Source organism: Macrobrachium nipponense, chromosome 29 (assembly GCF_015104395.2).
Source record: "Macrobrachium nipponense isolate FS-2020 chromosome 29, ASM1510439v2, whole genome shotgun sequence".
NCBI lineage: Eukaryota > Metazoa > Arthropoda > Malacostraca > Decapoda > Palaemonidae > Macrobrachium > Macrobrachium nipponense.
Genome location: NC_061092.1, coordinates 19,358,838 through 19,374,458, shown reverse-complemented (window position 1 = coordinate 19,374,458; position 15,621 = coordinate 19,358,838). Strand labels below are relative to the sequence as shown.

General features: G+C 45.0%; 1 protein-coding gene across 1 annotated transcript in view; it reads left to right on the top strand.

Annotated features, from left to right (window-relative positions):
* LOC135206170 (anaphase-promoting complex subunit 5-like) overlaps positions 1-15,621 on the top strand; it is a 621,184-nt gene that overhangs the window by 445,113 nt on the left and 160,450 nt on the right. The window contains exon 8 of the mRNA XM_064237464.1: positions 8,625-8,806. Coding sequence (XP_064093534.1) covers positions 8,625-8,806 — 182 coding nt within the window. The remainder of the gene's footprint in view (positions 1-8,624; positions 8,807-15,621) is intronic.

Below are 15,621 nucleotides of genomic sequence, written 5' to 3'. Positions count from 1 at the left end.
TACCCTAGAAATAATAGATTAAAGGATATTTCGCGCAAGCGACACGAGCTGAGCCCAGAAATAATAATAATGATAATAAAATTTTAATTACAAAATTCTTAATGGTCGTATTTTAAAGAGATGAAAATGACCTTCCCATTTCACTTGTAAGGATAATTTCCTCTTTCTTACTGAGATGAGAGAATTTTTATGGTAGATGCACGTGTTTATTATATTTTCAAATAATAATAATAATAATAATAATAATAATAATAATAGAAGTAGTAATAATACGATAACTAATTTCAAAAGAAAATTCTTCCCTTTTCTTTTTCTGTATCAATTTCCCTACCTCATAACTCCAGTGACACTCGGAGCTTAACAATGCCATACAATGGTCAACAAATTTATGTTTTTATTTAATGTTCTCTCTCCTCTCTCTTCTTCCTCATCTCCAACTCTCTCTCGTCTCTCTCCTCCAACCTCCTCTCTCTCTCTCTCTTCCTCTCCTCTCTCTCTCGTATTTTAATGAAAATATACAGTAATTTGTGAATACACAGTGCTGCACATGAAAAAAGGAAATTAGTGATAATTTTAGAAATACAGCCCTGAGAAAAATTGCAAATTAGTGAAATTTTCCCTGTGGACATGTTTTCAAGAACGTCGTTCCGGCTTATGACGATTTTCGGGTTACGACACTTCTTAAGAACGGAACCCCCGTCGTAACCCGGGGACTGCCTGTATCTATATGAATACTCTCGTCCACTGCGTAAACGCATATGCAATAAAGAAAAAATGTGTGACAGATAATAACAGTGTACCCTAAAATGATAAGATTAAACACAGATAATATGATAAAGATATTTCCGGAGAACTTCTGGAAGAAGAAAAATTAGCAACAACTATAAAAAAGGCCTGCAGGGCGAGAATCCGAAGTTGAAGATAGATTCCTGCAAGAAAGGAAGATTAAGAATAACGTATAACTCACCCCCAGGAATAATGGACGATCGATCTGTGTATGGAGAACACCCAAAGCCACACACCAAATGAATAATAAGATGTACTTAGCTCAGCATATAAGAGGAAGATCTTGGTGTTTAGGTGACATCACGGCCTTGGCTTCCCGATTTCTCAGCTCGCGTTCTGATCGTGCGTTGTTTGTTTGTTGAATGATTCGTTTCCCGTTGCTTGGTCCATGAAGATCCAATGCTGCAGACACGTCCGGTTTGTTTCTTGAAGATATGTAATGTTGAAGACGCTCACTAAACGGTGATACAACCTCTTGAATGATTCTTAATGTAAGACATCTCTTACGTTGCCATAAGAGACAACATTTTATATGATTCGTTAGTCTTCGGATGACGTTGAACCGTTAGAGCTGCCACCAATATACAGCTGGGCCTTGTATAACCAGGCACCCTGTGAAGTTATTAAGACCTGCAATGTTATACGCAAGTATCTGTTTGTATACTTCCCATCCTCTTCAGAGTATCATCGATTGTGACATAATTTCTAAGTCAGTATCTTCTTTGGGTATAAAGGCAAAGATGTTTCAAACTCATGATGATAAATGTAACAATATATTTGCAAAACCACATCTCTTGAGTAGAGGCAAGAAGGCAGTTAAGAGAACTTGATTCTAGGAGAGGAAGTAGAGTTCGGAGTTACAATGCATTTACACAATCATAGGAGAGCAAAGCTTAGCTCAGCATACTAACATACAGACAGATGAACATATGAGAGGAAGTCACATAGTTGTCTGTGGGTTATAGGTCAACATGTTCTCAGGCGAAAGCACTGTGACCTGTTTTACACAACAATGGATTTGATTACCACAGGCAAATGCAAACCAGGGCGCTGATACAACACACCAGGCTTAGCTTGCATTCTTTTATTGGTCCCTATCACACTCCCTGCTATGTCAACAGTGACCCCTTGGGTCATCAGCTTATTTATGTATATAGAATATATATTTTAAATATAACACTTACACATGTAGTAATGTGCAAAGTGTACTCATCCAAATTTGTCAGCATAAAACTACATTTTGGCTCTATGTAATGAAATTTATTCTTGTACTGTTTTATTTTTCATAATCCAGATACACTCATACATACTTTTTTCTACTACAATGTTCCCCCCATATTCGCAGGGGATGCGTACCCCCCCCCCCCCCCCACACACACGCACACACCCTGTGAATGTTTAGAATCCGCGAATAGTTGGAACCCTCATAAAAACACTGAAAACAGCTTATTTTCTTAGGTAAAACTCAAGATAAACCACCTACAAATTTTTATGCCTGGTTGTTTTAACAGTTTTATCACAAAAAGTGCATTTTGTAATGAAATTGATTTAAAAAACCAGGAATTTTTTTATATTTTATAGAAAATACCGTGAATAGGCGAATTTCCTGCGAACAATGGCTAGATATGGTCCAGAGAGAAATCTGCGAATCCGTGAGCCTGCGAATCGGGAGAGCACGAATAAGGGGGCCCCACTGTACATCATGTATTTTATCTTAGGCTAAATAAAGAACAATATTATTATTCGTGTAGATCCAGTTTATAGATATAGTAATACTAAATATCAATAGATTTTTATTAATCTTGTAAATAGCATAAATAAATATCAAGGTGATGTAGCTTCACACAAAGTTTTCATTTATTTATGTACCTCATTAGTCATTTCTCTTTCAGTAAATAAGAATGAGCAGTATTTCATGAATATTCCATCAGCCTTCGTAGACATTAAACCATCTGTATTACGTTAAAAAAACTGCAAAGCTCATACAGGCAGTCCCCGGTTCACTAGGACCGGTGGGGGAAACTGTAGCAGGATCTTCTTCTCTAAATTCATCGCCTCCGCCCAGGCGCGGAGACGTTTGCGCAGAATTACCGGGATTGGGGCAAGCCTGTCCCGGAACCTTGCGTTTGCCTTGGAGCGCCAAACTCGATTGATGTCCTTGAGTTTTGCTTTCAAGAGTACGTCCGTCACTGAAGCAAATTGTAGAGAACCCAAGATCCTTTCTTGGTTTCTCCGGGATGTCTGTTTGCATTTCAGAAACTGCCTGGTTGCCTTGGCTGTCTTTCTCTTCGCCGGAGGGATCAAAAGAGTATGTGAGTCCAAGTCCCACTGGATGCCCAGCCACTGAAACCGGGACTCCAGAGTCAGGCGGGACTTTCCTCTGTTTATCTTGAATCCTAGATGTTCGAGGAAACAGATCACCTTGTTCGTAGCCTTGATGCAGTCTTTGATGCTTGCCGCCCACACTAGCCAATCGTCCAGATAGGCTACCATGATACCCTGTGACCTTAGTTCCTGCACTACCGTTTCCACCAGCTTTGTAAAGATCCTGGGGGCTATATTGAGCCCGAAGGGCATTACTTTGAAAGAGAAGACTTGTTTGCCTAACTTGAAGCCTAGAAACGGACGGAAGTGCCGTGCTATCAGGACATGATAGTAGGCGTCTGTAAGATCTATAGAGGTGGTGACGACCCCATGGGGAAGTAAGGTCCGCACCTGAGAGATGGTCAGCATCTTGAACTTTTCGCAGCGAATGAATAAGTTTAGACGGGACAAGTCTTAAGATCACCCTTCGCTTGTCCGAGCCTTTCTTTGGCAAGCTGAACAAGTGCCCTTGAAATTTTAAATGTTTTGTCTTTAACACCGCTCCTTTTTGAAGGAGGTCCTGAGAGTATTCTACTAACTCCGGTGTTGGCTCCTGATAGAAGGTGTTGGGTGGAGGTGGACCTTCGATCCAACTCCAGCCTAGGCCTCTGGATACAATGCTTTGTGCCCAATTGCTGAACCCCCAATGATGACGAAAGTGGTACAGCCTCCCTCCTACCTGCGAAACCTCATTGGGTTGCTGATGGATGTGTTCCACGGCTCCCCTTTGCAGCTCTGGCACAACCGGTTGCTCTGCTTCCGGCTCATTGACGAAAGGAACCTCTAGCCCTGCCCCCTCTACCGAACCTATTGAACGCCTGAAATGCCTGGCTTTCATAGGTCGGATTAAAAGCAGGGGAGACAGCGAAAGAGGCCGAAGGTTGCTGCTGTTGAGGTTGCGTCAGCAGAACGAACTGCTGCTGGGGCTGGGCCTTAGAGGTGGAAGGTTGTGGCACTGGGACCGCCTGGACCAACGCCTGATGCTGAAGAGCCTGGAAAGGCTGGAATCTCCTAGGCTTCTTGGGCTTGGAACTCGAGGAGGAAGACTCCGACTTCCTCTTATAGACTATGCCCCAACGAACTCTTATGCTCTGGTTCAGGCGTGCAGCCTCGTGTTGCACTTCATTAACAACAGAGGCTGGAAAGAGATCTGCACCCCAAATGGATGAAGCCAGGAGCTTATTTGGCTCATGCCTAATTGTTGATTTGGCTAGGACATGCTTCCTGCAGTTTCTCCTAGCCACAGCAAAGTCGTAAAGGTTGCATTGCATGCTAAGAAGTAACGACTTCGCAATAAACCTTAAACAGCTGTTTTTGTGCATACTCAAGAGCCGCTGTTTCTGTCATCACCAAGGAGTTAAGAGACCTAGCAAGCCGTGTCCTAGCGTCGAACTCCGTTTGAATGAAAGCATCAGAGAGCCTAGGTAGACTTTCACTGAATAGAGTGATTGCACAGTCCAGTTTAAGCTTCCCCACTGAGAAGGTTGCCGGCAGGTCTACCCACAGGTCATCACCACCCGAAAGCAATAATGATGTAGGGTCGGTCTCCCTGAGTTGTGGCATAGGCTCATCTCTCGTTACCGCCTGAAGGGTGAGTTCCGCCACTTTAGTCGTGAACGGTAACGGGTTCTCCTCATCCGTGGTAAACATTGTGAACGGACTCTTGAAGACCGTGACCTTGGTATTTGCACAGTTCCACTCATCAAGACCGCGAACCCACTCCTGTTGGGCTTGGTCTCAGGAAAGGATGACTGTTTCCTTCGGGACCTTGTCCTCCCTGACTAAGGCAGACTCCGTAAGGCGGACGTAGCTGATGAAAGGGGCCTGTAACCCTGGAGGGTAGAACTCAAAGTCCTCAAGCCTTCGAGTTCCACAGCCCTCGATCGTCAACATTCCGTTTATAAAAGGAGAGTAGTTCGCCACCCTCCAAGGATTACTTGGATGGAAAGGAGGGAGAGTGGAACCTTCTGGCATAACCTGACCTGGTGCCAACTGACTGGGATGCACCATACCTGACACACCCTGCTGGAGCCCCACCATTAGGGACTCCTGGGTACCTAACCTCTTTAGAACATCTTCAAACCTTGAAGTAACTGTGTTCACTAATTTGCCTAAATTCCCGACCTGTTGCAATATATTCATGGCGAACATATCCGGGTCAAAGGAGGAGGACTCCGCCTTCTCCTTTAGTACCTTATGAGGTAACTGGCCCTTGGAAGTTGATGGTATGGGACCTGAAGGGGAAGGGTAAAACTTCCCCTTTTGAGACTTTGGCTTCAAGGATTTTGATAGGGACTTCTGTCTGGGTTTGTCTGCTCCGGGATGGTGAGCCAGAGCTTTGTGACTGAGGCTATCATATGATCTTTTGGGAATGAATTTTGCATTTTGCAGTAGTTTAGAGTGAAGCTTACTTTTTACTTTAGAAATCGCCGAGAGGGATTTCGACCTAGGAGGGAATTAGAAGACGAAGGAGAAGAAGTATCAGAAGCGCTCAAGGAAAGACCCGGAGCACTTAAAAGACTAGCCTCATTAACACTCTTACCGTAGCCCATGGCTAATGTCATGGGCTCTTGCTCCATATCCGGAGCAGGCACTTCCTCCAACAATTCCTGCGGCGAAGCCTCCTCTGGCTGCTGAGCTACTGCCTCTTGAATAGAGGCTATGATAGAGGCTGCAACCTTTGGTCCACGTACCCCGCACTCTTTCCTGCCGGGAAGATTAAGGTAGCCATTTCTTGCAAAATGATATATGGCTTTGCTTTCCCAATATTGTGCCCGAAGCCACCCAACCATATCTTAAGGGTGGAGAGAGCAGCATCTCGAACAGACTGCGAGGCCTGTAAGATAAGAATATTGTTAACCTAGAACTTATCGTAATATTCTATAATTAATGCTAAAAATTATAGTATCTTCAAAATCATACCATGTTAAATATGAATGACCACCTTAAAGGCAGATGTAAACCCCGAGAGGAGAGGTAACTTACATCGGAGGTAACCCGTTCGACTAGGTCGTAGCAGGCGAAACAGTTCTCATGATGCCAGACTATTGAACCTTCGAGTTGAACGGTGCAGGAGGCGTGGCTCCGGCAAACGTCGTGCCCACAAGGGTCTTGAATTACGGCGTTACAGCCGGCAACCAAACACTGGGTGGCCTGTAATGATAATGATACATGAGTACCATTGGTAAACAAGTATGAAAAGTTCATGGTAAACATTAATTAATGCCGGAGTATTCCGGGCTAACAAAATATGTCCGACTCTGCCAATCTTGCTATGTACCCTACTAAGCATTCCAGAATCGTAGTAGCCAGAAGTTAGATGTATTCTGGATAGACCGGAGCACAGACTACTACCGCACTGTCGCTACTCGATAAAACCGGAGAGGAGGATCTAATAAGGCACTAGCGATAGGTGAGACCGGGACGGTGGAACCCGGAGGTTCCCTAAGCTTAAATAACGAGAGTAGTAACTCACTGCGGAGCGTATACTCAATAACATAAATAAACAAATAAATTTATAATACAATAAAATAATATCCGCCCGACGGAGGCCTGAGCCACCATAAGGACATTCCCCTCAAAGACTCCGGGTACAGCCGGAAGCCTGTCCTGCGAGGGCGAGAAGGGTGTAACGATCCCAAAGAGCCGAGGAAGGCCGAGCTCGCCCGAGCCAGGTCGAGACCGAGGCTGGGTAAAGCGAAGCTCCTCCCCAACGCTGGGATGAGGTCGGCTGAGAAGCGTCACCCGCACACTGAGGGCCTGTGGGGGCCCCTTCCACCCCTCCACGAGAACTCGGGTTGGTCGTCAGGGACAACGTGAGCGAGATAACCACCCACCTTGGTGGGAGCTCCTGGGGGTGGATTGGGGGGGGTGGGGGGGGGGGGGGTAGGTCGGTAGAGGGTGACGATCACGTGACTGCCTGGCTCCCTCACGGTTGCTTGGACCATGAGGAAGGCTGAGAGGGAGGCCTAAGGACTAGCCTAGCCTAGCCGACCCGTACACACATACAGTAAACATATACAAACATAAAACGATAAAATATGTACTGAACGGGGGGGGGGGGAAGGAAGAAAAACAAGGAGGAGGAACAGTGATGTCCTAGGAGAACCAAGTAAGACCACCCGATAAGGATGGGCCTAATCAGGAACTCCCAGTAGCTGGCCTAGTGCCGTAACGAAGAATCAAATGACAGGTGGCCAGGGTAGGCTAGGACTAGCTAAAAGAAACAAAATAAACAAGAATCTTAACCAAAATAAAGACATGCATGAAATATAACGGTAGTTTCCAGATGAGGCACGAAACAAAGACACGTGCTCGGAAGGAAACCCCCGTGCCAGCTCATAAAATAAAATAAATACAAAAACATGTTCATGATCGTCAAAAACAGCATCCAAAACACTGAAATTGATAAAAACATACTGTCATCACAACTCGGTTCACTAGGTATGGGAGACCACGTGAAACCGAAGGGGACACAAAGGGTTACGCTCTAATGGCGACTCGGAGTCTCCACCGCGTGTGGCGACGACTCCTAAAAACCTAAATAAAATGGTCACGAAGGCCATAAACACTCCCTAGATAGTGTCAAACATAAAACCAGTACACTTAACTTAAATGCAGAAGGAGATTGATGATCCATAACAAATTATTAAGCCAAAAAAGCAAAAAACACAAGAGAGCAAAGAAAAACGTGTGCGTCTCTAGTAGGGCTATCTAAAGGAATGACGTCATAGCCGCTACCTACACGGTAGTAGGTAGTGAGCCGTAGGTCGGCTCCCCTTTTCTTGAGGGTTTTTGATGTAGGAGAGGCTAATTGGAGAGGGTCCCGTGGTAGTGGTTGTCACTCGCCCCAGAACCATACCGATGCCTTTTAATAAAGGTGAGCGAGCCAGAATATTCTGGCATGTCCAATTTAGCAGTTCTCTGGTATTATAGCAATATTTTACCTTAGAAATAGCGCTAAAGGAACCTATTTCACGGAGCGACACGGCTGAGCCCAGAAATAGAGTTATGGCGCAATAGCGTACCTGACAGAGGTGCCATTAACTGAAACTCGGATGCCATACGCACCATAAATTGCCAGTTTTGGTTAATGGCGGTTTTCAGTTATCAGCGCCCTGCTGAGAACAGAACCCCCACCACTGGAGACTGCCTGTGTTGCCATTTTCCCCTCCTACTCTGTGTTTGCCTTTTCTTGCTTTCTCACATTTTGCTATATATAATGTTAATATCCCCATATATATGCCTATCGTTTCCATTTGTCCATCCACTGTTTTAACTTTAGTCAAACTAATACTTTTCCGTCTCTTTTAAAGACAACCAAGAACTTTTGCATTAATGTTTATGTCAGAATTCATGTTAAGACCAACCATTATAAACAACAATATGGTACATTAGCTGAATAAATTTTTATTAGTAAAGAAAATGTGGCTGTAATTTTGATAATATTGACTGATGTATTTATCTGCTTTCAGCATTATCTCAGCTACTTGAACTGTATACGCACAAAAGAATTATCTGGAGCTGTACATAGTCTGCTTCATGCTTATGACAGTCAGTTAATGAATCGAGATAGCAGCCGATTGGAAGATCAGGGACGAGGCTTTAGATATGCAGCATTAAATGTAGCTGCCCTCCATGCACAATTTGGACACAAGTAAGTTTACGTATGTTTGCTTATATTTTCTGTAGGAGGAATGGAAGCAAGGATTTATTAGAACAATTGTATGTTACAGTCGCTAGAATGCCAAATATCACAGCATTGTCTTAGAATAATGAACTAGGGCATAATTGTCATGCATTTCTAAACGTTCAACTTTTAATGTTATAAACAGACCATCATATGAAAATAAAAAAACCTTGAAAATAACTAGGCTGTTTGTACAAAAGTTATTTTATGGGGTCCACAAGAATTATATATAATAGTTGACACCACAGGAGATGCTTGAGAGTGAAGAGTTTGGCGTCAGCCATAAAAAAGAAGTGTACAGTCAACCCCCACTATTCATGGTCTCACAATTTGCGCATTCACCAATGTGCTGATTTTTCTGTGGAACTTATCCCCAAATCATTCATGACTAATACAATTTAAAAAAAGAAAAACATGATTTACTAATTTCTGGGCTCGGCCCGTGTCGTTACGGGAAATGTCCTTTTAGCACACATTTCTAAGGTAAATTAATGCTAACATACCAGAGAAAAAGCTAAAATGGAAATGCCAGAATATTCTGGCTCACTCACCTTATATATAAAGGTGTTGGTAAGGGGTCTCTTGCCATTTAGATTCATCCTTCTTCAAAATCCCTCTACCAGAGAGGAGCCGATCCAAGGCCCACTCCCCGCTACCGCTACTACTAGCGCCTCTAACGGCATCCTTTTCATTAGCACCATCCAGACTACACATGTTTTTTCTTGCTCTGTGTTTTTTGCTCGTTTTGGATTATCTTTTGCATCATGGAACGTCAAGCTATTGCTGCATCCAAGTTAAGTACTGCTAAAAGTGTTTCATGTCAAATTTAGCCGGGCAAGGGCCCGTTTAACTATTTTATTTCGGTTATGAAAGACGGCGTCCCGGTCGGCTTTGTTCCCGAGCCACCCTGTGCGGCTCGCTCCCACGTGTTTCATTGTTTCGTGCTACTTTCGGTCTCCTATACCGCTTGTGCTCGAATGATTTAGTAGTACATGTTTATTTCTATGGTTATGCATTATTGACGTGTTATTATGATTATTTATCCATTTATCTTAACATGGGGGTTCCTTGAGTTCTCATGAGCTCGTAGCCTACATCGCTCCTATCAGCTCAGAGTTCATGCATGCATGTTCTTTTGTAATTAGGTCTATGATAAGCTCCATTAGGACGTACGTCCTTTCTTTTGGTCCTGAGCTACCCTGGCCACCGCCCTATGTTCCTACGTATCAGCATAGGCCAGCTGTTTTGAGTTGCTAGTCACCCTCCCTCCTTGGTTGGTCCGACCCAGCTTCTCCAGGACTATTTTTTCTCTTATCCTCGATTTTCTTCCTTCCCCCCGTGTTTTTGCTAGGATGTTATTGTATTCATGCCTTTCGAGATGGTTTGAGCTGGCCTAGGCCACCTCAGATCGCTTGGTATTTTCTCACCGCGTGGCTCACTCCACGACCGCGAAGAGGCCAGGCGATCACCACGAGCCACCCAGCGTCAGTCCCTCACGCTTCCTCCCCCCTCCAGGGGGGAGATACGCTCGTTCACGTTGTCCCTGGTAACCGATCCGAGCTCCCTCCCTTCTTCCCCCCCCTCCACTTGGGGGATACGGGAGTTAGTCAGGGGACACACGACGCTGGCTCGGCTCTCACCGCTCTCATCATAGAGTACTTGGGGGGGGTTTCCCTGCTTGGCCGAGCCTCGGTTGGCCACCTGGCTCGGTTGCGCTCGGATCTCCTCGGTTCTCGGGTCGAGCTCTCTCACCCCAAGTCACCACCCTTCCTGCTCCGGCGGATAGGGGCTCCGGCACTGCTAGGCCCCAAGGTTAGTGACTGTAGGGAAGCTCCGGCATCTTTTTATACTATTGCATGTTTACGTTTATTCTTTACATCCATTATGTTAGCCTAAGTTGGCGGAGACCCCGCTCACCACCTGGGTTCACCACCTACTTATTCTAATGTTAAGTTTTTACAGCAGAGTTATCCTCTCTGGTTAGGTACTACTGCGGTGATTCAAGTTTTACCAACTCTTATCGGACACTCACCACGTTACACGGCAGAAGAGCAGGTAGAGACCAAGCCTTAAAATTGTCTATGAACTCCGGTGCACTCCGGTGTTATGATATATCACTTCATGGACTTAGTCCAGCAAGTTAGTGTTGATACTCATGTATCATTTCACTTACAGGCTACCCACTGTCAGGAGTTGGGCTGCAACGCCATTCTCCAGGACCCCTGTGGGCACGAGGTCTGCCGGACCCACGCTACCTGTGCGATCCGGTTCGGTGATCTGGCAGTTTAGCACCACGAGAGCTGCACCATCTGTTACGAGCTGGTGGATCAGGTCTCCTCTGGAGTAAGTACACCTCCGGATACTAAACCTTGGCACATGTAATTTATTGGCCTATATAATTTGTGATATATCATTTACTGTACGTAATTTAAGTTAATCTTAAGTAGCCTTAAGTATTAATTCTGACCCTCTCTTTCAGGGTGCTCAGGCGGTCAGGGACACCGCCCAAACCACTCTGAAGGCCTGGGTTGGCGGGTTTGGTCGGAACGTTATGAAGGGGCAGCCATACATTTTAGACAAGAAGATAGCCGCCCTCATCTTCCCCGGCGGAAAACCGACCTCCTACGTTGACCCTGAGGCGGCGGCCCCTTACATTGCCACCATTCAAGAACAGGTGGCTCTAGCCGCGGAGGAACCTGGAAACCAGGAAGTGTTAGAAGAAGTAGCAGCTCTCAACCTGGACCTCGAGCCCATGACGGTAGATGCCACAGGTAGGAGTGTAAGTGAGGCAGGTTTAGTAGGGGCTCAAGGTCTCCCCTTGAGTCAGTCTAGAGCTTCTCCTACTGCTTCTTCTTCTTCTTTCCAGGGATTCACCGGGGATGGGCAGTCGGTCAGACCGAAGTCCACCCAGGTGATCCCTAAGGTTAAAGGTAAGCGAGAGTACAAGATGTTTCAGAAGATGCTGTTGAAGAAGTCTAGTTCTAGTGGCTCTCAGAAAACTTCGGCTCACCATCCCGGAGGAGAGAAGCCTAGAACATCTTCTTATTCTAAGGGCTCCAAGAGTAAGTCTTCTAAGGACAAGGCTCAGCTCTTCCCCGACCCTGAGCCTTCGACCTCGACAGGAGCCCGTCCTAGGACCCCCAAAGAGAAGGTGGAACCTACTCCGTTCGACACAGACTCATTTACTGCAAATATTATGCAGCAAATGGGTAGTCTGGTCGGGAACGTGGTTCAAAACAAGTTCCAGGAGATGTTCACTCAGATATCATCTTCTTTGGAGGAGTCAGGCCAGTCAATCCGAGCCATTTCGGAAAGGCTGGTCACTCAGGAGAACCTCATCGCAGGTCTCCGTGAGAACCTCGCAACAGGTCTTGCACAGCCCGGCATGGCAGTCCAAACCATGCCGGACTATAATACTCTCCTTGCTTTCATGGCGAGTAATCCCTGGAGGATTTCGTCGTACGCTCCCTTCAAGGACGGGATGCTGACGTTGGAGGGCTGTGGAACTCGAAGGCTTGAGGACTTCGAGTTTCATCCTGCAAATCTGCAACCCCCCTTCATCGGTTATGCCCGCCTTACAGAAGCGGCCATGAGGAGAGAGGACAAGATCCCAAAGGAGACGGTTATCCTCTCCCCAGATCAAGTCCAACGTGATTGGCTTAGGAGCCTGGAAGATTGGGAATGTATCAACACCAGGTCCAAGCGTTTAAAAGCGCTTTCACAATCTTCACAGTGGACACAGAAACGCCCATCCCATTCACTACGAAGGTAGCGGAGCTGACGATGCAGGCCGCGATGAGAGTCGAGCCAATGCCGCAGCTCCGGGAAACGGAGCCTACATCGCTCCTACTCCCCGGAATGGAAGATCTACGGTTGGATCTCCCGGCCACTTTTTCGGTTGGGAAACTCAAACCAGACTGCGCCATCACGCAATTTAGCGAGAGGCTACCCAGGCTTCCAGACAGCCTCATCCAGGCTGAATTCGACGCCCGAATGAGGTTGTCCAGGTCCCTCAATACACTTGTTATGACAGAGGTATCATCTCTGATATACGGAGATGAACCTCTGTTTAAAATCATAGCTAAATCACAATTGCATACAATGCAGTGTGATTTATATGATTTTATCGTAGCAAGACGAAATTGTCGGAAGCATGTCCTGGCGGAGGCCACCATCCGACATGAGCCCATAAGTTATTGGCGGCTTCGATCTGGGGTGCCGATCTGTTCCCAGAGTCGGTGGTGAACTCGGTTCACTGTGAGGCAACCAGACTCAACCAGAGTCTGAAAGTTCGCTGGGGTTTAACCAGTGAGAGGAAGTCTGAGTCGGCCTCTTCAACCAAGAAATCTAAGAAGCCTAGGAAATTCCAGCCTTTCCAGGCTCCTCAGCAACAGACAGTGATGCAGGCGGTTCTGGTATCACAAGAACTGCAACCATCTACCTCCAAGTCACAGCCTCAACAACAGTTTCTGCTGGTGGCGCAACCACAAACCCAAGCTTCGACCTCCTACTCTGTCTCCCCGGCTTTCAACCCAGTATTTGAAAGCCAGTCCTTTCAACCTTTTAACAGGTTCGGCAGGGGTAGCAGAGCTAGAGGTGCCTTCCGTCAGAGAGGCGGCGCAAGAGCATCCAGCCGAGGTAAACACTTACGAGGAGGGCGTGGGACACGCCCTTTCCCTTAACCAGTGACAACCCTCAGGTAGGAGGGAGACTGTTCCTCTTTCGACACAGATGGAGGTTCAGCAACTGGGCACAGAGCATTGTGTCCAAAGGTCTAGGATGGAGCTGGATCAAAGGTCCCCCTCCATCCAAAACCTTCCATCAACAACCAACAGCGCAATTGATAGAGTACACCCAAGAACTCCTTCAGAAAGGAGTAGTGTCAAGGGGGCCGGCCGGAACGCCTATATATGGAGGTATAGGGCAAAAAATGCAAAGTCATGAAAAAATTCATGGAGCTTCATATGGCAATTGAGAATACGTATACGAAATATTTCGTCAAAATTCCTCTTACTTTCGTAGTTACAGGGTAATTAGTTAACGTAACTCAATAAGCCTAAAACATTGATCCGTACAAGAAAATGCAATATTTCCTCTATTATCGTAAATTTTGATAATTATTGTCAAAGAAATTGGGAGAAATGGCATCTGTAGACATTCCCCGAGTCGAGAAGGAGACTTCAGGCCAAGTCCAGTCCTGATAATGATTTAGTGCGATCACAGAGTTCGAGTAGTCTACACGTTCCATTTCACCTCTGACATACGCCTGCTTTTACGTATGTTTATGTATGTTTCGGCAAGAATTTCATCATGCCAGTGAGGAAAAGACAAGGAAAACATCTCGCTAACATACAGACGAAGAAAAATCGCTCAAGTATTATTACAGAATATCACTATATATGCGTAGTTAGTGAAGAGAGAGGGGAGGGTTGCTTAGTAACGTCCCCGTCTTGCTTGACAGCACACGTCACACTGTGCCCAAGGCTACGACGATCTTTGAACAAAGAGATCTTCATTTATGATAAATAACAAAGTTTTGGTTTTTTTAAATCCCAAAACCCAAAAAGGAATATGAAATTCATAATAATCATGATTTATTAAATTGTCTTTGTAAAAAAGAGTACGCCTTCGAGTTTCACCTCTTGACATTCTCTTTGCATTTACGTTTGTTTATCTTTGTTTCGGGCAAGAATTTCATCATGCCAATGAGGAAAATACAAGGAAAAAACATCTCGCTAACATACAGAAGAAGAAAATTCGCTGTAATAAGCCACGAGGTTAGAGAAGGGGTAGAGAGAGAATTGCGTAGGAAGGAGTGCCCCATCTTGCCTCAAGCAGTGCCCCCAGGCTGCGATATATGAGCAAAGGGATCATCATTTATGATTAAATTATGATAAATAAAATAGTTTTGGTTTATTAATACACAAAAAAGAAATATACTTTCATAATAATCATTATTTATTAACATTGTCTTTATAGAAATACGAAGGAAAACTTTGAACGCCCGTATCTCAAAACTATACTTATTGACCTTCAAAATCTATCTTCTCACTTAGTTTTAAAGCTATAACATTGAAATTTGGTATATAACTCAGAATGACATTATAGAACAATCAAATAGAGCCCTTTTTTCCCATTTTTGTTTCGTATTTTTTTTATAAATTTTTTTCTCCTGATTTATAGGGTTTATTTTTTACCATATTGAAAAATTCATATCTTGCAAAAAAATGACTTTTAGAAAAAAAACTCTCCATTCGATTGGAGGTCTACATCAGGTCTATATATGGTAGTAATCCCAGGTCTTAATATTAAATATCAAGGGAGGAGATAGAATTTGAAAAATGGTTATTTTCGGGATAAATCGCCCTGGCGTCACAAAACCGAAGGTCAGAGGCGAAAATCATATGCTGTTTGGAGATGTCCCAAGTCACCTTATTAAGTGGTATGAATATCAAAGTCCTGTCCTTAAAAAAGGGCATTAGCCGGCCGGCCCCCGTAAAGTTTCAAGGTCGCTCGTTCAGCGTGCCAAAGAAAGGCTCAAACAAACGAAGAATAATTCTAGACTTGTCCCGTCTAAACTTATTCATTCGTTGCGACAAGTTCAGAATGCTGACCATCTCGCAGGTGCGGACCTTACTACCCCGTGGGGCCGTCACCACCTCTATCGATCTTACAGATGCATACTATCATGTTCCAGTAGCAAGACACTTCCGCCCATCCCTAGGTTTCAGGCTAGGGAACCAGGCATTCTCCTTCAAGGTAATGCCTTTCGGGCTCAATGT